General features: G+C 43.2%; 1 protein-coding gene across 2 annotated transcripts in view; it reads left to right on the top strand.

Moving 5' to 3' along the window:
- Positions 1–26,463, top strand: part of ttc3 (tetratricopeptide repeat domain 3) — a 131,009-nt gene that overhangs the window by 62,077 nt on the left and 42,469 nt on the right. For both annotated transcript variants that reach the window (XM_070893863.1, XM_070893862.1), the window contains exons 19-27: positions 5,289–5,411; positions 5,645–5,746; positions 8,658–8,750; positions 14,073–14,137; positions 15,021–15,157; positions 17,422–17,733; positions 18,136–18,387; positions 19,990–20,036; positions 22,967–23,023. In XM_070893863.1, coding sequence (XP_070749964.1) covers positions 5,289–5,411; positions 5,645–5,746; positions 8,658–8,750; positions 14,073–14,137; positions 15,021–15,157; positions 17,422–17,733; positions 18,136–18,387; positions 19,990–20,036; positions 22,967–23,023 — 1,188 coding nt within the window. The remainder of the gene's footprint in view (positions 1–5,288; positions 5,412–5,644; positions 5,747–8,657; positions 8,751–14,072; positions 14,138–15,020; positions 15,158–17,421; positions 17,734–18,135; positions 18,388–19,989; positions 20,037–22,966; positions 23,024–26,463) is intronic.

The following is a 26,463-nucleotide window of genomic DNA, read 5'->3' as shown; positions in this document are numbered from 1 at the left end:
AAAAACCTTGTTTACTTTCACTTAATTACTACAACTTCATAGAATTATAGATCTATAAGGCACAGAAGGAGGCTATTCAACCTATCGTGTCTGTGCCGGCCGAAAAAAGAGCTATCCAGCCTAATCCCACTTTCTAGCACTTGGTCCGTAGCTTTGCATATTACAGCACTTCAAGTGTATATCCGAATACTTTTTAAATACAATGACGATTTCTGCCTTCACCACCCTTTCAGGCAGTGAGTTCCAGACCCCCATCACCCTCTGGGTGAAAAAAGTTCTCCAACTCTCCACTAATCCTTCTACCGATTACTTTAATCTATGTCCCCTGGTTATTGACCTCGCTGCTAAAAGAAATTGGTCCTTCCTATCCAGTCTATCAAGACCCCTCACAATTTTATACACCTCAATTAAAAGTCTCCTCTGCCTCCTCTGTTCCAAAGAAAACAACCCCAGCCTATCCAATCTTTCCTCATAGCTAATCTGATTCATCTCTTCTCTCTCATTCCCCAACATAGAAAACATAGAAACATAGAAAATAGGTGCAGGAGTAGGCCATTCGGCCCTTCTAGCCTGCACCGCCATTCAATGAGTTCATGGCTGAACATGCAACTTCAGTACCCCATTCCTGCTTTCTTGCCATACCCCTTGATCCCCTTAGTAGTAAGGACTACATCTAACTCCTTTTTGAATATATTTAGTGAATTGGCCTCAACAACTTTCTGTGGTAGAGAATTCCACAGGTTCACCACTCTCTGGGTGAAGAAGTTTCTCCTCATCTCGGTCCTAAATGGCTTACCTCTTAACCTTAGACTGTGACCCCTGGTTCTGGACTTCCCCAACATTGTGAACATTCTTTCTGCATCTAACCTGTCTAAACCCATTAGAATTTTAAACGTTTCTATAAGGTCCCCACTCAATCTTCTGAACTCCAGTGAATACAAGCCCAGTTGATTCAGTCTTTCTTGATAGGTCAGTCCCGCCATCCTGGGAATCAGTCTGGTGAACCTTCGCTACACTCCCTCAATAACAAGAATGTCCTTCCTCAGGTTAGGAGAAAAAAACTGTACACAATACTTCAGGTGTGGCCTCACCAAGGCCCTGTACAACTGTAGCAACACCTCCCTGCCCCTGTACTCAAATCCCCTCGCTATGAAGGCCAACATGCCATTTGCTTTCTTAACCGCCTGCTGTACTTGCATGCCAACCTTCAATGACTGATGTACCATGACACCCAGGTCTCGTTGCACCTCCCCTTTTCCTAATCTGTCACCATTCAGATAATAGTCTGTCTCTCTGTTTTTACCACCAAAGTGGACAACCTCACATTTATCCACATTATACTTCATCTGCCATGCATTTGCCCACTCACCTAACATATCCAAGTCGCTCTGCAGCCTCATAGCATCCTCCTCGCAGCTCACACTGTCGCCTAACTTAGTGTCATCCGCAAATTTGGAGATACTACATTTAATCCCCTCGTCTAAATCATTAATACACAGTGTAAACAGCTGGGGCGCCAGCACAGAACCTTGCGGTACCCCACTAGTCACCGCCTGCCATTCTGAAAAGTACCCATTTACTCCTACTCTTTGCTTCCTGTCTGACAACCATTTCTCAATCCATGTCAGCACACTATCCCCAATCCCATGTGCTTTAACTTTGCACATTAATATCTTGTGTGGAACCTTGTCGAAAGCCTTCTGAAAGTCCAAATATACCACATTAAATGGTTCTCCCTTGTCCACTCTACTGGAAACATCCTCAAAAAATTCCAGAAGATTTGTCAAGCATGATTTCCCTTTCACAAATCCATGCTGACTTGGACCTATCATGTCACCTCTTTCCAAATGCGCTGCTATGACATCCTTAATAATTGATTCCATCATCTTACCCACTACCGATGTCAGGCTGACCGGTCTATAATTCCCTGTTTTCTCTCTCCTTTTTTAAAAAGTGGGGTTACATTGGCTACCCTCCACTCGATAGGAACTGATCCAGAGTCAATGGAATGTTGGAAAATGACTGTCAATGCATCGGCTATTTCCAAGGCCAGCTCCTTAAGTACTCTGGGATGCAGTCCATCAGGCCCTGGAGATTTATTGGCCTTCAATCCCATCAATTTCCCCAACACAATTTCCCGACTAATAATAATTTCCCTTAGTTCCTCCTCCTTACTAGACCCTCTGACCCCTTTTATATCCGGAAGATTGTTTGTGTCTTCCTAAGTGAATACCGAACCAAAGTACTTGTTCAATTGGACTGCCATTTCTTTGTTCCCCGTTATGACTTCCCCTGATTCTGACTGCAGGTGACCTACGTTTGTCTTTACTAACCTTTTTCTCTTTACATATCTATAGAAACTTTTGCAATCCGTCTTAATGTTCCCTGCAAGCTTCTTCTCGTACTCCATTTTCCCTGCCCTAATCAAACCCTTTGTCCTCCTCTGCTGAGTTCTAAATTTCTCCCAGTCTCCGGGTTCGCTGCTATTTCTGGCCAATTTGTATGCCACTTCCTTGGCTTTAATACTATCCCTGATTTCCCTTGATAGCCACGGTTGAGCCACCTTCGCTTTTTTATTTTTATGCCAGACAGGAATGTACAATTGTTGTAGTTCATCCATGCGGTCTCTAAATGTCTGCCGTTGCCCATCCACAGTCAACCGCTCAAGTATCATTCGCCAATCAATCCTAGCCAATTCACGCCTCATACCTTCAAAGTTTACCCTTAAGTTCTGGACCATGGTCTCTGAATTAACTGTTTCATTCTCCATCCTAATGCAGAATTCCACCATATTATGGTCACTCTTCCCCAAGGGGCCTCGCACAACGAGATTGCTAATTAATCCTCTCTCATTACACAACACCCAGTCTAAGATGGCCTCTCCCCTAGTTGGTTCCTCGACATATTGGTCTAGAAAACCATCCCTTATGCACTCCAGGAAATCCTCCTCCACCGTATTGCTTCCAGTTTGGTTAGCCCAATCTATGTGCATATTAAAGTCACCCATTATAACTGCTGCATCCTTATTGCATGCACCCATAATTTCCTGTTTGATGCCCTCCCCAACATCACGACTACTGTTTGTTAGTCTGTACACAACTCCCACTAACGTTTTTTGCCCTTTGGTGTTCTGCAGCTCTACCCATATAGATTCCACATCATTCAAGCTAATGTCATTCCTAATTATTGTATTAATCTCCTCTTTAACCAGCAATGCTACCCCACCTCCTTTTCCTTTTATTCTATCCTTCCTGAATGTTGAATACCCCTGGATGTTGAGTTCCCAGCCCTGATCATCCTGGAGCCACGTCTCCGTAATCCCAATCACATCATATTTGTTAACATCTATTTGCACAGTTAATTCATCCACTTTATTACGGATACTCCTTGCATTAAGACACAAAGCCTTCAGGCTTGTTTTTTTAATACCCTTTGTCCTTTTAGAATTTTGTTGTACAATGGCCCTTTTTGTTCTTTGTCTTGCGTTTCTCTGCCCTCCACTTTTTCTCATCTCCTTTCTGTTTTTTGCTTTTATCTCCTTTTTGTTTTCCTCTGTTTCCCTCCATTGGTTCCCATCCCCCTGCCATATTAGTTTAACTCCTCCCCAACAGTACTAGCAAACAATCCCCTAGGACATTGGTTCCGGTCCTGCCCAGGTGCAGACCGTCTGGTTTGTACTGGTCCCACCTCCCCCAGAACCGGTTCTAATGCCCCAGGAATTTGAATCCCTCCCTGCTGCACCACTACTCAAGCCACGTATTCATCTGTGCTATCCTGCGATTCCTACTCTGACTAGCACGTGGTACTGGTAGCAATCCCGAGATTACTACTTTTGAGGTCCTACTTTTTAATTTAGCTCCTAGCTCCTTAAATTCGTTTTGTAGGACCTCATCCCTTTTTTTACCTATGTCGTTGGTACCAATGTGCACCACGACAACTGGCTGTTCTCCCTCCCTTTTTAGAATGTCCTGCACCCGCTCCAAGACATCCTTGACCCTTGCACCAGGGAGGCAACATACCATCCTGGAGTTTCGGTTGCGGCTGCCGAAACGCCTATCTATTCCCCTCACCATTGAATCCCCTATCACTATCGCTCTCCCACTCTGTTTCCTCCACTCCTGTGCAACAGAACCAGCCACGGTGCCATGAACTTGGCTGCTGCTGCCCTCCCCTGATGAGTCATCTCCCTCAACAGCACTCAAAGCAGTGTATCTGTTTTGCAGGGGGATGACCACAGGGGACCCTTGCACTACCTTCTTTGCACTGCTCTTCCTGCTGGTCTTCCATTCCCTATCTGGCTGTGGACCCTTCTCTTGTGGTATGACCAACTCGCTACACGTGCTACTCACGTCATTCTCAGCATCGTGGATACTCCAGAGTGAATCCACCCTCAGCTCCAACTCCGCAACGCGGACCGTCAGGAGCTGGAGGTGGATACACTTCCTGCACACGTAGTCGTCAGGGACACTGGAGTCGTTCCTGAGTTCCCACATGGTACAGGAGGAGCATAACATGCGACCGAGCTCTTCTGCCATGACTTAACCTTTAGATAGGCAACAATAATGTTAAAATTTACTCACTGTTAAAGAAAAGAAAGAAAAACTACTCACCAATCACCAGCCAATCAATTAACCCCTTTGGCTATGACGTCACCTTTCTGTTTCTTTTTATTTCTTTTTTGCCTTCTCCCTGTAGCTGCACAAGCCACGCCTCTCCAACCCCGGACTCGCGCTGCTCCAACTGCCGCCGCCTCACTCTGCCGCTGGGCCTTTCATAGGCCTCACCAACCCCGGACTCGCGCTGCTCCAACTGCCGCCACCTCACTCTCCCGCTGGGCCTTTTATAGGCCTCACCAACCCCGGACTCGCGCTGCTCCAACTGCCGCCGCCTCACTCTGCCGCTGGGCCTTTTATAGGCCTCACCAACCCCGGACTCGCGCTGCTCCAACTGCCGCCACCTCACTCTCCCGCTGGGCCTTTTATAGGCCTCACCAACCCCGGACCCGTGCTGCTCCAACTGCCGCCACCTCACTCTCCCGCTGGGCCTTTTATAGGCCTCACCAACCCCGGACTCGCGCTGCTCCAACTGCCGCCACCTCACTCTCCCGCTGGGCCTTTTATAGGCCTCACCAACCCCGGACTCGCGCTGCTCCAACCTTGCTAGTATCCTGCGTTATGGGCCAAGGCTCAGCATATAGGTTTCCTAATTAAGACCAATGTATTACTCTAGTATAATCTGAAAACTTTCAACGTAGACCTGCTCCTTACTCGTGCAACATTATCTTTCAGGCAATATTGGAAGAATACATCGGGAAATGTCAATTCCCTCCAGAATCCGATGCAGTCTGCCGTCATCAACATTGCCAGGGCCATTCTAAGGTCCATATCTACTTCTCAGACCCAGATTTTAAGGTAATGAGTTTTAAATGTAAATGCCATGTGCGCAATGTTTTTAATCGAGCAATCGAAAGTTGGACTTTTGCTGTGTAGTTTTAGACTGTCAAAATTACCCAGCGGTCATCTCTGACCTCGTACTCCTAGCAGAATTCGTGAACATCCTATAAAAACACCATTGTACCTGGAAGAAATGCAGTAATTTCTCTGTGCAGTACATACCATTGACCATTTTGATTCTTGTATGTTAGGGTTTTATTCAAGTGATGTGCTACCTACAGTGCCGTGTGGAATACCATATCAACTGTTGGAAGAAATTGAAGGCATCTTCCTTTGAAGATAAAAATGACAAGGTTAGTTCCCTTGATAAATGGAGCTTGATGAATATTTATGGATAAATGACCAGTTGAGTTTTACTGTAATCTGCAATGAGCTGCTTTCACAATCAAAATGCATGCAGTGTTTAGATTCATTCTTTACCAGTCCACTATCATTTATAGAACGCAAGTAATATTTACCCCATAACATTTCTTGTTCCCATCCAAGTACTGCTGGAAGGCCAGGTGAGTGTAGACTTTGCCATAGCTCCCATCAATCCCATTTCAGTCAGGTGGTACAAGTGCACTGAGAAGTTAATCCTGAAACTATTGTTGTGAACAAGGTGATCGCTTTGACAAAGTATGCCAGTTGAATCTAATTTATTTGTGAAGATTCTGTTGATTACAATGTAGTTTGTTTTTAATATTTAAGTAGGAAAGCACAAAGGCAAATTGTATAGTATTATATTTAGGGCGATGTGATGTACTGTAATTGAGTTACGGTATAAGTACACAATATTGAGTAAGTCATCAAACCGCCCAGTGTAACTGTACCCGTCAGAATGTATATTCACATTTTTACAGGGAATTATTGTGTAGCCCCATACCCCAAGATCAATTTTTTTTTTAAGTAGTAATACAACCGTTATCACAAAAACGGTTGAGGAAAGCTTTTGGGCCCATTTTACATAACATAAGAATTAGGAACAGGAGTAGGCCATCTAGCCCCTCGAGCCTGCTCCGCCATTCAACAAGATCATGGCTGATCTGGCCGTGGACTCAGCTCCACTTACCCACCCGCTCCCCGTAACCCTTAATTCCTTTATTGGTTAAAAATCTATCTATCTGTGATTTGAATACATTCAATGGGCTAACCTCAACTGCTTCCTTGGGCAGAGAATTCCACAGATTCACAACTCGGAGAAGAAATTCCTTCTCAACTCGGTTTTAAATTGGCTCCCCCGTATTTTGAGGCTGTGCCCCCTAGTTTAGTTGATCCACCCAGAAAGAATCTAAAGTCTCCCACCCCATCCCCATCGCAGCATCCAATTAATACTTAAATGATTCTTAGTTTTGTCTCCACTACTTTATCTGGAAGTACGTTCTATGTGTTGATCAACTATTTGTGAAGAGCCATTTCTGAATGTGGCTTTTACCAGTTTAAACCTGTGTCCTCTTGTCCTACTCTTGGAATTGAATTGAATTTTTCCATTCTATTTACTGTCTTGTATACCTCCAAGATTGCCTCTTTCAAGGCTGAAAGCCCCAGATTCTTCAGATTGTAACACGTGGGATCAGCCGCTCGGTTTTTCTCTGCTCTGCTTCCAGTGCTCGAATGTCTCCCTTGTATCTCGGTGACTAACTGTTTTACACCTGGGTTGCAAATTGAAAGTCCATCCCAAGATCTAGTTTGACCAGAGCACTATGTCGTTTGATCATAACTTTCTCTAATTATTCTACTGTTTTCAATATGTAGTTCAACGTTCTATTGCCTTTGTTGATTGCTGCACTGCATTGGTTAGACATGTTGAGTGTCAAAGCCATTAAGACTTCCAGAACTTTTTCAACATTGTCCTTAACAGCTTCAACACAATTCTTAGAGCATGTATGTTACCCATTTTCCTTTCGATGTGCAGTGCTTCTTAGTTGTACACTTAAATTTCATCTGCCATTGTTCTACCCACATATATATTTTATATTTTATCCAGCTCATTTTGTAATTTCTGAGCTGCCTCCTCCAATTCCACTGCTCCTCATGTTTGACTAATTCACACTGAGTTTAGGGAATTTCACTTAGTACTCTGCCCCCTGCACTCCATCTTCCAACCCAATGTAACCTTAATCGCTTTTCAATGGTTATAAGAACATAAGAAAGAGGAGCAGGCCATTTGGCCCCTCGAGCCTGCTCCGCCATTCAATAAGATCATGGCTGGTCTGATGTTGATCTCAACTCCACTTTCCTGCCCGCTCACCATAACCCTTGACTCTCCTATCGTTCAAAAATCTGTCTATCTCTACCTTCAATATATTCAAAGGCTCGGCCTCTACAGCTCTCTGGGGCAGAGAATTCCAAAGATTCACGACCCTCTGAGAGAAGAAATTCCTCCTCATCTCCGTTTTAAATGTGCGATTCTTTATTCTGAAACTATGCCCCCTAGTTCTAGATTCCCCCATGAGGGGAAACATCCTCTCTGCATCTACCCTGTCCAGCCCCCTCAGAATCTTGTACGTTTCAATAAGATCACCTCTCATTCTTCTAAACTCCAATGGGTATAGGCCCAACCTGCTCAACCTTTCTTCATAAGACAACCCCTTCATCTCCAGAATCAACCGAGTGAACCTTCTCTGAACTGCCTCCTATGCAAGTATATCCCTCCTTAAATAAGGAGACCAAAACTGTACGTAGTGTGGTCTCCAATACCCTGTACAGTTGTGGCAGGTCTTCCCTATTTTTATACTCCATACTCCTTACAATAAAGGCCAACATTCCATTTGCCTTCCTAATTACTTGCTGTACCTGCATGCTAACTTTTTGTGCTTCATGTACAAGGACATTTTGTAGTCTGTACCGCAGCATTTTGTAGTCTCTCTCCATCAATGGATTTTAAAATCCAGATCATATTTATTTGATAGTTTGCAGAGCATCGGAGAACCGATTGTGTGAAAGTCACGACATACAAGAAATGAATTAATGTAGTCTGCAGTGTTTCAGTTACATAGTTAATTATTGGAAAGTTAGTTATTTCGGGAAGTTTGACTATTAAAGGCATTATATAAATGCAGGTTGTTGATCACCTTGGTACAATTTTGAAATGTGTTTTAGGAATTCAGCCGAACAGACTGCAATTAATATTGCAATAGTTAAATCTTTTGAGCATAGCACTGATCAGAATTTTTAATTTTTATTTTTAAACTTCATCAGAACAGTCTCTTTTTTATTTTGAAGGATTTTCTCAGAAGTCCATGTTTCACTCCTGACTGTGAAGGGAAAGTTTCAAGAATTGTCATCTTTAATTCTAAAGGTCTTGTGAAATGTGAGGTAAGAATTTTGTCTGATGACTTCATTTTGATTTTCAGTGCAATTACTGCACCAAACTAGAAAATGTGTTAATAGAATGCCTTGGAACAAATAGTGTCATTTGAAATAATGGAAACTGCGGGAGACTCTGAATGGGGTCAGCCAATATCTGAAAAATTTAATAGGATGCCGTAGGTTTTTGCCACTTCTGAAGATATTGCCATTAACTTTTTTAATATTTTTAAATCCTTTTTTATCCTTTGTCCTTTTTATTGTTTTGTTTTAGTCTTCCATTCGAATTTTCAATAATTTTGTAACCAAGATATGACTCTTTTTCTGGCCTCTTCAATGATGGTCCCTGCTGAGAAATCTTTTAAAAGTCAATACCTTTTGGAAGTTGGTGAATAGGATCATTGCCCTGCAGTGTTTTTCTATGAATAATATCCGACTCTACAAGTTTTTGTAACTGAGCATGATAGTAGTGCCATTCCTCTAATGTTTTACTATACATGGAGCCACTTCTTGCAAAAAAAAATTGCTTTTCTTCATCGTCATCGGGCTGAATCTTCCGTGGTAGTGGCCGCAATTGGTGGCTGGTCGGGTGGAAAAGGTTTTTTTTGACAGTGGGTCGGAAACCCGCTGTTGACCCACTTCCACGTGCCTTTCCCATAGGCTTTTCTGTCAGCGCGGGGCCGGCCCGACCTGCAGCAGCAGCGGACCCAATTGAAATCATTGAGGTTTTTATTTGCACTTGGAGCCTTTCTTCCCCCTACTTTTAAACATTTCCCTGCATGGCCACGGGATTCACACCGCTCGGGAACCACGTCTGTCAACCTGAGGCGTGAGTTCCGTAGCTATTGCTCCAACTGATTACTTGACAGCATGGAAAACAAACCAAAATAAAAACGTGTTGATTACATCAGCTAACAGATTGATGGAGATTCTGTTCTACTTGAAAAGCTACTGGTGAAAATTTTTCACTGGCCATTCTTGGTTGTTGCCTTGCAACTGAACACTAATTGCAGTGAATTGATCTGCACTATAAAAAAATGAAATATACCATTTAAATAATTTTCTATTTCTGGTCAGGTTTTTCTCACAGTATAATGTGATGGTCCAGTTACACATTAAAACACTCGCCGCACCTCCGCCACGATCTCCCACTAAATCTCAGCCACGATTCCCTCAACGTTCCTCCGCCTCGATCACTCACCGCACCTCTGCCATGACCTTCCCGCTCCTCTGCTGCACCTGGGCCCCGCCGATGTTCCTGCCCACGCTCCAAACTTAACAGTCTCTCTCAAAACAACCAGACATTACCAAGTAAGCCCACAACCAAAACCATGCAATACAAATCGTCCTGACTGGCACAGGTGTGCTGAGTTGAATGGCCTCCTTTCTACGGAAGTATTGGAGCATTCTGAACTTGGCTGCACTATTTTTGGTAGAAAATATTCAAGATCCTACACCATTAACACATGGTACACAAACCTTGCTACAGTATGCAACAATTGCTGAAGAGTTTGTGGTACTACTTTGCTGAATCTAAATCTTAACATTAAGAGTTCTCAAATCCTCTTCTTGACACTCAAAGGCTCCAAACACAAGTTTCCAACAGCTGGGCACTGGAGAGTTTCTGTATCTAGGTCCATGGCATTCCCCCACGCCTCCCCGCCAAGACTGTCAGATTTTTCTGAAAACAGATAAACGGCATTTATCCAAACAGAACTATCATGTTTCCTGAGAAATAGAATTTAGTTGGCTTTACAAATACCATATATTTAACTTTTAGTATTTCTCACAGTGGAAACAGAAGTGAAACCCACTTTGAGTAATAGAGTTCGACCCTGTGCAGATATGGTTTTGCCAAGTTCTACATCACTGCTAACTTACAGTTTAAGTCTGCTCAAGTATACATTTACACATCCAACAAATGTTAATTTGTGGTGGAGGAATGGTGAGAGATTGTGGCGGAGGTGTAGCAAATGAGGGTACAGGGCCCAGAAGAGCCAAGGGGCAGCAGCACGGGCCAGCCCACACTGCGATATGTGTGCGCATTAGGTCCGTGAAGCAGAACAGGTCTCCAGTCGTTCTAGTTAACCCATGTCACTGGATAAAGGCCTAGCTCTGTCAAGCCCGTGTGGTGGCTGGTGTGCAACGGTCACCACACGTAAAAGAAATCCACGCACCGGCATCTTCCATCCTTTCAACTGGAATATCGGGTCCTTCATTGAAACATCTGTGAACTCGTATGGAAGCAAGTCATCCTCATTCGAGGGACCGCCTATGATGATGATACATTAAATCAAGTCATCAACCGTAACAATTGCATTCTCGGCACTCATTTGGTTCAATTTGCTTTCAGTCCCTGAATATGGCCAATTAAATTTTTCAATCTGAAACGTTAGGGTGAATTCTGCGGAGGTTCTCTCACTTGTCCATTGTTAACTTCAACGAAAGAGCTGCAGGAATCCCGGAAACACATTGTAAACGCCATTTGCACTGTTTGTCAGGGATTCCGCAGTTTTCTGCTAAACTTGCATATGATTGTAAATCCACCCCTTTACAATTACATTAAAAATCTACTTAATTTTATATATTACCTGCACACATTTTTATTTCTACCAGTTATTAATTCAAAAGTCTATAGATTTGTGACTGAAGCCCCAACAGCCTCCCAATTAATGTACTTTTTAAATTATATTCTTGAGTATCTTTGTCACTCATATATAACTTCTATTATATTATTGTAGAGTAATACAACACCCACTATGTTAGATTAAACTTCAAATTTAATGTGGCCAGGGTCCCTTTAAGGATCCCAGCTTTAAACGCGTCATCAATGACGTCACCAGACCCACTCCCATCTCATTGGGCCAGGTTACGTGCTGGGTGGGCTTAATAGGCCCCATTCAGGTAAGAAGTAAAGACCTAAGTGCATTATTTAGGTCAAACCGGTGTGGGGGAATAATAACAGCTAGAGGAGAATGAGGAAGGGAGGACTGAGACAGGCAGTGGAGATTGAGAGCAAGGGGATACAAGTGCAAGGGCTTCAGGAACAAAAGCAAGGAAATTACCTCGGGAAAATTACAGTGGCAAGTGAGCTCAGCGAAGGGATGGTGGCCCTCAACAGAACAAAACCAGTAAGTCCCGAAACAAACAAGCAAGCAACCAACCTCCCGGGAACTATAACTTTTTGGCATTGGGGGAGTGGGGGGGGTGTTATATCATGAAACCTCAAACTCCCAATGAGGGGAGAGAGGGGGGGGGGGGGGGGGGGGGAGGTATGCAGCAGGCTGACTTATATCCTGGCTGCTCTAGAAATGGTCAGCAGGAGGTCTTCTTGCCCAGTGTTGTCATTGTGTACTCTGGATAGACTACGCTCCTCTATTGGATTGCGATGCCAGGATACCGGTGGCTAGTTTGGCCAGTTTTCAAGGGCGTTGTCTTTGAAGGACAGCTAATTCTGCAATGGTGCAGGTAGGTCTTGCAAGGCTGCACAAACACCAGCAAATAATGGTAAAAGAAGGACGAGATGATCTGGGTAAGCCAATGACCAGGTCAGAAAGTATCGTTATGAAGATACTGAGGGAAGACCTAACAGGGGAGATAATTGAATTTTAGGAGGAATGAGGCTTCATAATACATCCTCTCCATCTCTGCTTTACCCCCAATGGCTAGAAAATTTATAGTTGCCGATAGATTTGATAGTTGCCGAGCTTTTTTTTCCCCCCAACACCCACGGTCTTTTGTTTAAGCTATAAATGTAGTGCGAGGGATTGTGTCAAGTAATATTGGGCCCAAGTTTCCACATGATTTGCGCCTGATTTTTAGGAGCAACTGGTGGAGAACGGACTATCTTAGAAATCGCAATTCTCCACTTTTTTTTTTCTGCAGTTCTAGTCAGGTAGAACAGTTCTACTTTGGAACAGAATTTTTTCTTCAAAAGGGGGCGTGTCCGGCCACTGACGCCTGATTTCAAAGTTTCCACAGTGAAAACATACTCCAAACTAAAGTAGAATGGAGCAAGTGAAGATTTTTGTAGAACTAAAAAAACCTGTTCTACACATTAAAAAATCAGGCGCAAGTTACAAATTAGGCGTCCAGAACAAGGTGGGAGGGGAAGGGAACTCATTAAATTTTACAATAAATCCTTATTTATACTTCTACAAATATTATACAAATAAATCCAACCTGAATAAACATTTATAAGCAAAGAAAAGATTAAATAAACCATCTTCCTACCTGTGTGAAAGTGCTTCAGCCAGGGAGAATTCTGCAGCCGTTCGTTGCCGCTGAGCTGGAGGTGGGGGAGAGAAAGCCGTTCGTGCCGCTGAGCGGGAGGGGGGGGGGGGGGAGGAGAAAGCGGTTTCTTGTTGTGGAGCTGGGAGGAAGGGGAAGGAGACAGCGGTTTGTTGCCGCGGAGGGGGGGGAGGGGAAGGAGACAGCCGTTTGTTGTTGTGGAGGGGAAGGAGACAGCGGTTTGTTGTTGTGGAGGGGAAGGAGACAGCGGTTTGTTGCCGCGGAGGGGAGGGAGGGGTAGGAGACAGCCGTTTGTTGTTGTGGAGGGGAGGGAGGGGAAGGAGACAGCGGTTTGTTGCCGCGGAGGGGGGGGAGGGGAAGGAGACAGTGAGAAGGGTAGCCTCAGTGCTGATGGCAATGTGATTTTATTTAAAAAATTTCAAAAATTAAACAGCTACAAAGAACTACAAAAATGACCAAGTGCCAATGTTTTTTTTTCACACTGAGCATGCACGAACGCTCCAACCCGCACGCGCAGCGTTGCCGGCAGGAAAAAAACTAATTTAAATAGTACCCACCCCCTCCCACTTACAAAATCGGCGCGAGTGTAGGCTCCGCCCCCCTGGGCGCCGCGCCAAACAGACAAGGAGCTGCAAAGCGCTCAAATAGCGCGTTTTTTTCTGGCGCCGTTTTAGGCGCGATAAACGGGCGCCCAGCTCGGAGGGGCGCCCGTTTTTTATCCTGTGGAAACTTGGGCCCATTATGTCACAAGCAAAAACTAGGCAGAACACCTAATTACATTTGACTCCCTGATCTACAGCGCCACCTACACACGTAACTGGTACTGCAGGTACTTGTGGATGTTTGCAAAGTAGATTTTCTATAGAAATCATCTGCCGATGGTTTTTTATTTATGCATTTTGAAATGGAATGTTGCAACCTACCTCGCGATTTTAACATAATAGGTAAGGGTCAGAGAATTGCTTTGTTAGTGGTCCATGAACTTTGATTCACTTCTAAAGGATCGGACAGTCACTGATTGACACAGTAAATCATTTATATCTTTATCCTTGCTAAATGTGAATTGTTGTTGTTTTTCAGTTTGAGGCTAAAATAGTAAAAAGCAAAGACCCTTCAAAAACAGTTGTGAAACAGAAATGTTCAAGGTAAAGTTATTTTTTTTGTATCTGTCATAAGTATGCACAAGTCTTTAAGGCTTATATCACAGATGCCGGTTTGAGATTGAAGATGTGGGTTATGCTGCCTTTCTGTTTTCTTCTGGCCAGAGGGAGGGGGCGGGGAGTGGGGTGGTGGGGAGAGCCCTCTGCATGCATTTAAGGGCAAAGTCTCTGAACTCCACTCAGTGGTATTGAAATACTGGTTAATGTTAAAGAGATGACCGTTTGTCAGCCTGCTTAAAAAGATTTTTAAAGTGTAGATAGTTTATAATTGCATTTTATTTCGGGAGATGACATTGCGCTGCTTGTCTAAGTTCAATTTTGAGCAACCACATCTGAATTACACTGTAGTTTACCTCGTGTTGAGCTTTCCATAGTGCAAACTGTAGTATAATAGTGATTGGAAGATTTTGAATATTGGTCGACTCCTATCTAGGTATAAACCAGTGACTTACTAATGTTTCATTTTAGCTGTCTGTCTTCTCAATAGTTCTTGCTTTTAACACAAATGTAAATATTTGTATACATAATCCCAAATATTTAAATTGCAACTACTTTCCAGCACTTTGTTTCTGGCACTTCCAAAGTTAAATTTTCTGTTGTCCAATCTTTCACCTATTGCTCCAAACGCAGTGCGGGCGGTCTCTTTGCTATCAGTACAGGTGTTACAATGCACTGTGTATCTCCATCTTCCCCTTCACTAGGTTAGCAATTGTACTCATTGTTGCTCCTAAAATTCTTATTTTCTGGTCTCTCTCTCTTTGCTGCAGTCATCTCCAAATAGCAGTTGTGCATTTTTCTGCCTTTCTGCTGTGGCCTATGTCTCGTTGTCACTGCTGCAATGAATATGAGTACTTTTCTTCCTTATTAGTACTTTGAAGTTGAAGATGAAAGAAGACCGTAAGCAAGCCAGAAAACAGTTGCGAAAAGAAGCATCAAGGAACAATGCTGAAAAACAGATAAAAGAAAAGGTTGAAAAGAAAATTGAAGAATCCAGTTCTAAAACCGGTAAAAAGAAAATGCCTGTTTCATAGTGGCTGTTTCAACTGATGATCTAGGATTTGGCATGTCCATTAATAACTTAAAAAAAAAAAAATTCATGAGAAGATTTTTTAGTTAGCAAGACAGTAACGTGAGGGCACAAATGTAAGATCATCACAAAAGAGAATTAAAGGGGAGGTTAGAAAAATAATCTTTGCATAGTGGTTACAATGTAAAAAGAAATTTGCCACAAACTATTATTGAAGTAGAATCCATAATTTTTTTTAAATTGAAAATTGTATAGATGTTTGTAAAGGAATATTAAAATGTACAAAGAATGAGCAGATGAGTGGAATCCAATTAGTTGCCTTGCGTGAAGAAAAACACAAGCACACACTTGACGGGCCAAATGGCCTGTTTCTATGTTGTAACATTCTTTAGTTCCAAAAACTTAGATGGATTTTTTTATGTCAACTTTCCATCTTATGAAGTTGTTAATACAAGGGCACTGTGATCTTTATTTTGATTTTATTGTATAGCCATCTGGGATCTGAACCTTAATTAAGTCAAATCTTGTTTGACTAGGCTTGGGAACAGGAGTAGGCCATTCAGCCCTTCAAGCCTGCGCCAATTAGATCATCGCTGATCTGTACCTTAGTCCCTACTACCCAGCCTGGCTCCATAATCCCTTGATACCCTTGCCTAATAAAAAAAAATCTAGTGATATCAGTCTTAAAAGCGTCAATTGCCCCAGCATCCACAGCCTTTTGGGGAGAGAATTCCAAATTTCTGAACCCTTTGTGTGAAAGGTGCTTCCTGATTTCCTGCTTGATTGGCCGAGTGCTAATTTTAAGATTATGCCCTCTTGTTCTTGGTTTCCCCGTCAGAGGAAATAGTTTCTCTGTATCTACCCTGACAAATCTTTTGAACATTTTAAACACCTTGATCAGATCGCCCCTTAATCTTCCATACTTAAGGCAATACAAGCCAAGTTTATGCAACCTATTCTCATAATTTGGCCCTCTATTTATGATATTCTGGTGAATCTGTGTAGCACCCCCAAGACCAATATATCCTTCCTGGGTTGCGGTGCCCAAAACTGAACGCAGTATAGACTAACTTTCTACAAGGCTTTATTTAAGTTTTTAATCTGCAAACTCCTCTCAACCCCCATCCCCCGGCTGTTAGCTACAAGAAGTAATTGAAAGGGGGTGGGGGGGGCAGTTTTCTCTTAATTATCTTTTTTTAACCTTTGTATTTTCCGTTCTGTCACAGAAGATTTATCAGCAGGCTGTTGCTCCATATATGTCAGTTTCCCTATTTTTCTACACCACTTTATGCTCTACCTGTATTGCAAGTAAGCAACCAACACTGGCAAACTTCTGTTTGCATTACCTGCACTTTTTGAAAAATGGTTATTTAGAGAACAACTAAATTGGGTGGGTTGGGGGAGAAATGCAGTGGTGGGGTGCAAGGAAGGAACCAACTGATGCCACAGGTTAGTCACTTCTAGGTCCTGAGTTCAAATCCAGCCTAGGCAGTGTGAATCTGTCTGCAGATTGTCACTGTCCTATGTCAAATGATTTGCGAAATAACAATAATGAGCATGGGTTCAAAGCTCAGACTGGGCCCTAAGGTCGCACACATTGGCAATTGTACTTGGAGGCCACAGGATGGCTGGTTTGGGAAATAATAAAATATTAGTGGCACAGTAAAGGTTGCTATGCTAAGATTAATACTTTACCTGTACCTATGCTATACCTAACCTGAAGGTGCTTGATGCTGACACGTTTGTGGGGGGGAGTGGGAGGATTTTCAACCTGCCGACCGCCCGTTTCTCGCTTGACAAACTGGTGGAGGAAAATCTGCTGGGTGCCTGGACTCTCAGCCTGTTTCAATTTTCAGGCTCTCAGCACTCCCACCCAAAACAGACAGGAGGCTGTTTAAATATGCAAATCGGGGTCCTACACCACTTGTAGTTCCCCTGGTGCAATTTTCATAGAGAAATGGGGGAAGCATTTAAAATGCATGCTAATCCCACTTATCGCAGGTGTTGCGATGCCTAACTAGCTGTTCTTAAAGGGACCACGGGAGTCCACGCTAGAAAAGTAAGTTTATTTTGAAGGTTTATTCTGGCCTGGTCAAAAAGGTCGACCTTGGGTGGGAGCACTGCTGTGTTGGTGCTTTAGAATTGTTTGATTTTGCTGTGTAGTGCATACAATATTTCTGATGAGGTTGAATAGATAGTCCATGCTTCATTTTAAAGCTTTTGCGCCTCCTTTTCTACACAGGTCATTCATGGAATCCTCTTGGTGATCGAATATTGCAGCTGATAACTGAGAACAAGGAGCAATTAAAAGCAGGAGTGCCGAATGTTTCGAACCTACTTCAAGAATTGCTGTCATTTCATGTTCTAAATGAAGGGGACTATGATGTGCTTTCCACGGATGCCTCCAAGCCATGCCAGGTCATGGGGCAACTTCTTGACCTCATTGTGCAGAAGAATAACCGAATAAAGACCAGAGCATTCATCTACACCCTTACCAAGTGCCAGGAGGTTGACAACAAGCTGTTAGATTGGATCAATTGGTTAAATGATGCAGGTAATGTTGCAATACATTCAAACCTGACTATATAGGCACACAAGCATATATTGTATGAAAATGAAAAATGCCATGGAGTTAGCTTCCGAGTGATGAAGAAATGAGAGGCTAGCTGCAGAGCTGTAAATGGGTGCAGAAAGGTCTATTGAATGTTAAAATAGGGTAACGGTGAACTTGTATTCACTTGGATGTGATGTTTGCAGTCAAAGTTCACCGAACTTAAGTGAGTGTTTCAATTTCATCTTTTGGAATGAAATGTTTGAAGTAAAACTCTTCCAGCAAGATATTCAGGGGCGAGAGAGCAAAGTTTAAGAAAGGTAATGTGGTTATTTAATATACAGATAATCATTTATATACTTTATTACTGTTGATTTCAAAGTAATGTTTTTTAATGATTCACAGGCCGTGAAGCAGCAAGACTTTTCTTGTTTCGTTATTCAAACTTCATCGAGCAATTGGACTTGAGCTCCCTACAAGAGCTGCTGGATGCATCCGAGATTCACCTACCACTGCCCGATAGTGGTACAGAAATTGTAGAACAATTAAAACAGGAATCGCCTACAAAAACCCGCAGTTTTATATGGATGCTGGAGGAGAGGAGAGAACAATTCCCTTCCCTGCAGAATCCTTTAGATGAATATTTTGATGCAATGGGTATGTATTTAAGTAATGTGTATGCGCTTCAGCAGCTAGCAAAAGTGTTAACCACTCCTGACTATTCAAATTATTCAAGATATTCAATCCGAAGGTTGATAACCACAGTGAAAGGGTGAATATGTAAAAATTACAGCTTCAGAAATTAGTCTGGATGTAGTGGCATTATATGTTACATTTTCGGACGTTCGAACAGTTAAGTACCTTTTTTGACTCCTTTCCTTCACATCACTGCCCAAAAAATTGTTACAATGGCAAGAGTGGAAGAGGGCGAGGTAGGTGTTGGAAATGTAATGCTATCCACACAAGATAATTACAGATGAAGAAAGCCATCCTAGTTCATCCATCTAGAATGACATTGCATTCCCCCATTGCACCATCTCGTTTTTTCTTAAGTGATGCCTGGGTGATTGCCTCCACTACTCTATCCAGGGGCCCATTCAATATGTTGATCACTCTGTGTGAAGAACATCCTCATATCAATCTTAAATTTACCTTTTACTAATTTAAATGCTGGAACTACTCAGCATGTCAGGCAGCATCTGTGGAGAGAGAAACCGAGTTAACGTTTCCGACAAAAGGTCATCGACCTCAAATATTGGCCCTGAAATCCCGGTCCCCTGCTTCCTGCGGGCGCTCGACAGAAAATGGTTAAAGATCTGCAGCTACCTTTTCCTGCTGCGCCCACCAGCGAATCCCGGTCCTGAGGCCTCCTCTCCCTGCACATCGGAGCGCGTGCACGTCTAATGGACATATGCTGGAGCTGGAGTCACATGGCACTGGGCAGCCAGTCCAGGTAAAGTATTTTCTCATTCCTAATAATGGGAACTCCATAAGTAGGAGTTCTCATTATTATGATTGAGAACCCCCCCAGCCAACACCAAAGCACCAATAAAAATAGGGGAAAAAAATCACATATTTAACATTAATTTAAATTAAAGTCTTGGAGGAAAAAAATATATTCCGATTTTTTGAAAAGTTTTTTAATTATGGTTTAAAATAAACTTATCTTAGTGGGCGGGGTTTTTAACATAAAAATGTGTTTAAAATATTATTTTTATGTTTTAAAACTCAACGTTGGTAAAAGTAGGCAATGCGCCTGCTTTTACCAGGCGCAAGAGTGTTCAGGACATTCACTGGGCAAGAGATGGGCAAATACCCATGCGAATGTCCTGGCTGTGGGAATAGGGAGGAACTGTCAAGCCAGAGCTTGATAGATCGGGAAAGCTGGTTTTCGGCACATGCGCATTGCAAGCCAAAAACCGACTTCTGCGATGCCTTCCAGGATCTGTACACACTCCGTACAGACCCGGGGAGGCTGGGATTTCAAGGCCAATAACTCTGTTTCTCTCTCTCTACAGATGCTGCCTGACCTGCTGAGTAGTTCCAGCTTTTTCTGTTTTTATTTCAGATTCCCACCATCCGCAGTATTTTTCTTTTTTATGTGTATTGCTTTTTTCAAAGAACTTGTATAATTTACATTTTTTTCTTATTTGCTAGTTAGTTGTTAGTCAATGTTTTAGCTTCTTTTGGTTTCGATCATGTTACTACTTTGATTCATTCTAGATGAATTCTTTTAAAACATTTTTCTTTCTTCTGCAGATGCTCCTTGTACAGTACTAAAGAAACCGGAAAATGAAGAATTATCTGTAAGTTGTACTTTCATCCTGTGCAAATATTTCATTTAAGATTGATTTCCAAGTGAAAAATCCAAGATTGTAATAGTTGATATAATAGTCACTTCTCAGATTACAGCGATTTTTTTTTTTTTACTGGAGATATACTGGCTATCAAATATTATGGTCTGGCCCTACCTGGGTAATGTATATAATTGTGGTCAGCTTATTATGGGAAAGACATCCAAATATTGGGAAGAGTGTAGTGAAAGGTGACTAAATTGAGGCAGCTAAGTTATAAGGAGAGGGTTAAATAAGCTGGAATGTTTATACTGGGTAGAGAAGGCTGAGGGATCAGTGTTTTTTTTTTAATTAAAAAATTGTATTTGTATAACACAATTTCAGCACATCCAAAAGTGCTTCACAGCCAATTTAAGTACATTTGAAGTGTAGTCACTGTTGTATTCCAGGGAAACACTGCAGCCAATTTGCACACAGCGAGAACCCCCAAACAGCAATAAAATAATGCCCAGATAATGTTTTTAGTGTTGGTTGAGGGATATATGTTGACCCAGGGGACCAGGAGAATTCCCCTACTCTTCAAATAGTGCCATGGGATCTTTTACATCCAACGGAGAGGATAGATGGGGCCTTAATTTAATGTCTCATCCAAGGTGTGACATCACTAACAATGCAGCACTCCCTCAGTACTACACTGAAGTGTCCACCTAGATTATATACTTCATTCTCTGGAGTGAGGCTTACACCCACGACCCTCTGACTGAGGTGAGTAATATCACTGAGTCAAAGCTGACACGTGTTCAGTTCTAAAAGGCATAGATGAGCTAAACATCATTATGTTTAATATAGTCAACGATTCTTCAAGAATTATTAGGCTTAAACTTAGAAGATGGTGGCTGAAAAGACAATTTAGATTGAATTACTTTACACAGCGGTAGAGGAGTGCATGATGTGGACTGCCAAGCAAGGCAGTGTATCAGCAAGTTAGGATAAGTACTGGAGAAAACGTTCATAGAGATATAAGAATTATCATTGGATCAATTTCCGCCTAATTTTTTGGGGGTGCCGTGGCCCCTTTAAGGGGCTACGCGGCCCATTCACAGTTTTGCGACTGTGCAGAACTGGCAGAGAGCTGCGTGGCTTCACAGGAACTTTGCATTGGATGTGCTATTTCCTAGACATTGGACCACAATGATTTTTCACAGAACTGTATATTCCTTTGTACTGTGAAAGCAAATTGTGAGGAGGACACAAAAAATCTGCAAAGGGATAGAGATAGATTAAGTGAGTGGGCAAAAATTTGGCAGATGGGAGTATAATGTGGGAAAAGGTGAGGTTATCCACTTTAGCAGAAATAATAGAAAAGCAAGTTATAATTTAAATGGAGAAAAATTGCAAAGTGCAGCAGTAGAGAGGGACCTGGGGGTCCTTGTACATGAAACACAAAAAGTTAGTATGCAGGTACAGCAAGTAATCAGGAAGGCAAATGGAATGTTGGCCTTTATTGCAAGGGGAATAGAGTATAAAAGCAGAGGAGTCCTGCTACAATTGTACATGGTATTGGTGAGGCAACACCTGAAGTACTGCGTACAGTTTTGGTCTCCGTATTTAAGGAAGGATATACTTGCATTGAGGACTGATCAGAGAAGGCTCAGTAGGTTATCTCCGGAGATGAGGGCGTTGACTTATGAGGATCAGTTGAGTAGGTTGGGCCTATACTCATTGGAGTTCAGAAGAATGAGAGGTGATCTTATTAAAACTTATAAGATAATGAGGGGGCTCGACAAGGCGGATGCAGAGAAGATATTTCCACTCATAGGGGAAACTAAAATTGAGATGAGGAAAAATTTCTTCTGAGGGTTGTAAATCTATGGAATTCTCTGCCCCAGAGAGCTGTGGAGGCTGGGTCATTGAATATATTTAAGGCGGAGATAGACAGATTTTTGAGCGACAAGGGAGTAAAGGGTTATGGGGAACGTGCAGGGAAGTGGAGCTGAGTCCATGATCAGATCAGCCATGATCTTATTGAATGACGGAGCAGGCTCGAGGGGTAAAATGGCCTACCCCTGCTACTATTTCTTGTGTTCTTGTGAAATACCACGGGAAACAATGAAGTAGCTGATAAAATGGTAGCATGACATTTCCCGGTTCTTTCACATCCTGCAAGAAGAGAGGCATTCTGTGGTGCAGTACGGGTTAGAACCCATATTACAAACTCATCTTCAATCCACGATGAGCAGATACATAAAGCACATGGAAAACTTCTCCAGATTCTGCTACTAATTTCTCCTGTCAACTGAGACCATGTAAATTTTAAGGATGATGGAATTGCAGTAATGCAACAAAAGTTCCAGTCGCGAGTGTATTGCGTGGACTTGCAGTTATTACTGAGGACTAGATCATCCCTAGACGAGATAAGAAAGATCTGCTGGTGCGCAGGAATATATTAAATCAGCAAAACATGCAAGAAATATTCGGAGAGGTGCATGGGAACACCATCTGCAAGTATCCCCTCCAAGTCACACACCGTCACGACTTGGAAGTATATCACCGTTCCTTCATCGTCGCTGGGTCAAAATGCTGGAACTCCCTCCCTAAGAGCACTGTGGGAGTACCTTCACCACATGGACTACAGCGGTTCAAGAAGGTGGTTCACCACCACCTTCTCGAGGGCGATTAGGGATGGGCAATAAATGCTGGCCTTGCCAGTGACTCCCACATCCCAAGAACGGATTTTTTTTTTTTTAAAGAGTCTAATGGTATTTTAAACCCTTATACAAGAAGGTATTTTATATCAAAATAAAATAATGTCGATTTGGGCCCCAAGTAAACCATTCATTATAAGGTAGCATAAAAAATGAATCCACTTCTTGAGAGATGGCCATTCTTGGGTTTCGATGCACTGTACGTGCTAGCTGATGATTGTTCTGATTTCCCTGCAGAATACTGGCCTTAAAAGTAAAATTAGAAACAGAAAAAAGAAACCAAAGGATTCCAAGGTTAGTACATATTGGTAACTAATGGCTATCTAACTTTCACTGGTGTGTTTTAATCGCAGCATATGAGTATGTCTTAGAATCCCCAGCAATTTATTGGGTTATCACCCAACTATTCTCAGTTGTGGAGATGGGCAGTCATACTGGCCCGCTGCTTCCACCATATTATTCTGAAACTGCCCACTCGGAAGCAGTGAATGAAGGCTGGAGTGTGTCTCTGATTTCTCTCTCTCTCCACCTGTGGGGATTGCCTCTCGTCTGCATTTATGTCTCCCAAAGTAGAGTTACGGCAATAGTTTAGTAATTTCCCCACAGTGGCCTAGCAGCCCTTATCTTATTTCACAATGTATTGTGATATGCTGTTGTAATAATCTGCCCATATTGCATTTTCTGGTTTAAACATGTTTTTTACTTTTTTTTTAAATTAATTTTGGCCCCTCCTCTCATGAAGGCACTAGCTCTTGTTACCACAAGCACTGACCCCCCCCCCCCCCACCCCCCCCCAAACTTTGGTACCTCGTTCTAATTGCCATTTTTTACCTATGAATGTTAGCAGGCTGTTTGATACGGAGGGCATCGTTGTCAAACTGGATTTCCCCTCCTATCCCTTGTATCTACGCAGGGTCACTGGATAGCAATTGTGTGTGGCAGCCCTGACTGATTTCCAACCCCCATCCCCGCGGTACTGAAACCATTAATAGGATCCCAACAAATCTCTCTTGACTGAGATCAATCAACCCTGCAAAGATGAAGGATCAAACATGGGACATTCTGGTTTGTATGGCTGGGTACCATACTGAGTGCCACACCATTGAACCATTGGGGTGCCTTTGTAGGTATACATCTTAGCACAATTTGCTCCTTGCTAATTACTATGAGGACACCTTCCAATTTCACGAGCCTGAATTGCTTGGTTTGCACAGTTTCCAATGGTGAAGCTGAAGACCATGTTGTAGAATCTCAACATCTTATGTAGGTTAGCCAGTCATTTGCACATCAACTTCAAAGCAGTCGAGGAGGTGCGTGGAGAGGCGTCGGGAGTGCGTTGCAGAGGCCTATAAAAGGCACAGCAGGGAGTCCGGGGCCCAGCGTCGAGGAGGTGCGTGGAGAGGCATCGGGAGTGCGTTGCAGAGGCCTATAAAAGGCACAGCAGGGAGTCCGGGGCCCAGCGTCGAGGAGGTGCGTGGAGAAGCATCGGGAGTGCGTTGCAGAGGCCTATAAAAGGCGTACTTGTGCAGCTACAGGGAGAAGGCAAAAAAGTAGTAGAAAGAAACAGAAAGGTGACGTCACAGCCAAGGGGCTAAGTGATTGGCTGGTGATTGGTGAGGAAACTTTAGCATTGTTGTTGCCTATCTAAGGGTTAAGTCATGGCAGGACAGCTCGGTCACGTGTTATGCTCCTCCTGTACCCTGTGGGAACTCAGGGACGACTCCAGTGTCCCTGACGACTATGTGTGCGGGAAGTGTATCCAGCTCCTGACGGACCACGTTGCAGAGTTGGAGCTGAGGGTGGATTCACTCTGGAGCATCCACGATGCTGAGAATGACGTGAGTAGCACGTGTAGCGAGTTGGTCGTACCGCAGGTGAAGGGTCCACAGCCAGATAGGGAATGGAAGACCAGCAGGAAGAGCAGTGCAAGGAAGGTAGTGCAGGGGTCTCCTGTGGTCATCCCCCTGCAAAACAGATACACTGCTTTGAGTACTATTGAGGGGGATGACTCATCAGGGGAGGGCAACAGCAGCCAAGTTCATGGCACCATGGCTGGCTCTGTTGCACAGGAGGGCAGGAAAAAGAGTGGGAGAGCGATAGTGATAGGGGATTCAATTTTAAGGGAAATACATAGGTGTTTCTGCGGCCGCAACCAAGACTCCAGGATGGTATGTTGCCTCCCTGGTGCAAGGGTCAAGGGTGTCTCGGAGCGGGTGCAGGACATTCTAAAAAGGGAGGGAGAACAGCCAGTTGTTGTGGTGCACATTGGTACCAACAACATAGGTAAAAAAAGAGATGAGGTCCTACAAAACGAATTTAAGGAGCTAGGAGCTAAATTTAAAAAGTAGGACCTCAAAAGTAGTAATCTCGGGATTGCTACCAGTTCCATGTGATAGTCAGAGTAGGAATCGCAGGATAGCGCAGATGAATACGTGGCTTCAGCAGTGGTGCAGCAGGGAGGGATTCAAATTCCTGGGACATTGGAACCGGTTCTGGGGGAGGTGGGACCAGTACAAACCGGACGGTCTGCACCTGGGCAGGACCGGAACCAATGTCCTCGGGGGAGTGTTTGCTAGTGCTGTTGGGGAGGAGTTAAACTAATATGGCAGGGGGATGGGAACCAATGCAGGGAGACAGAGGGAAACAAAAAGGAGACAAAAGCAAAAGACAGAAAGAAGATGAGGAAAAGTGGAGGGCAGAGAAACCCAAGGCAAAGAACAAAAAGGGCCACTGTACAACAAAATTCTAAAAGGACAAAGGGTGTTAAAAAAACAAGCCTGAAGGCTTTGTGTCTTAATGCAAGGAGTATCCGCAATAAAGTGGATGAATTAACTGTGCAAATAGATGTTAACAAATATGATGTGAATTGGGATTACGGAAACGTGGCTCCAGGATGATCAGGGCTGGGAACTCAACATCCAGGGGTATTCAACATTCAGGAAGAATAGAATGAAAGGAAAAGGAGGTGGGGTAGCATTGCTGGTTAAAGAGGAGATTAATGCAATAGTTAGGAAGGACATTAGCATGGATGATGTGGAATCTATATGGGTAGAGCTGCAGAACACCAAAGGGCAAAAAACGTCAGTGGGAGTTGTGTACAGACCTCCAAACAGTAGTAGTGATGTTGGGGAGGGCATCAAACAGGAAATTAGGAGTGCATGCAATAAGGGTGCAGCAGTTATAATGGGTGACTTTAATATGCACATAGTTTGGGCTAACCAAACTGGAAGCAATACGGTGGAGGAGGATTTCCTGGAGTGCATAAGGGATGGTTTTCTAGACCAAAATGTCGAGGAACCAACTAGGGGGGAGGCCATCTTAGACTGGGTGTTGTGTAATGAGAGAGGATTAATTAGCAATCTCATTGTGCGAGGCCCCTTGGGGAAGAGTGACCATAATATGGTAGAATTCTGCATTAGGATGGAGAATGAAACAGTTAATTCAGAGACCATGGTCCAGAACTTAAAGAAGGGTAACTTTGAAGGTATGAGGCGTGAATTGGCTAGGATAGATTGGCGAATGATACTTAAGGGGTTGACTGTGGATGGGCAATGGCAGACATTTAGAGACCGCATGGATGAACTACAACAATTGTACATTCCTGTCTGGCGTAAAAATAAAAAAGGGAAGGTGGCTCAACCGTGGCTATCAAGGTAAATCAGGGATAGTATTAAAGCCAAGGAAGTGGCATACAAATTGGCCAGAAATAGCAGCGAACCCGGAGACTGGGAGAA

Source organism: Pristiophorus japonicus, chromosome 11, assembly GCF_044704955.1.
Source record: "Pristiophorus japonicus isolate sPriJap1 chromosome 11, sPriJap1.hap1, whole genome shotgun sequence".
NCBI lineage: Eukaryota > Metazoa > Chordata > Chondrichthyes > Pristiophoridae > Pristiophorus > Pristiophorus japonicus.
This window is presented reverse-complemented; position numbering and strand designations above follow the sequence as displayed.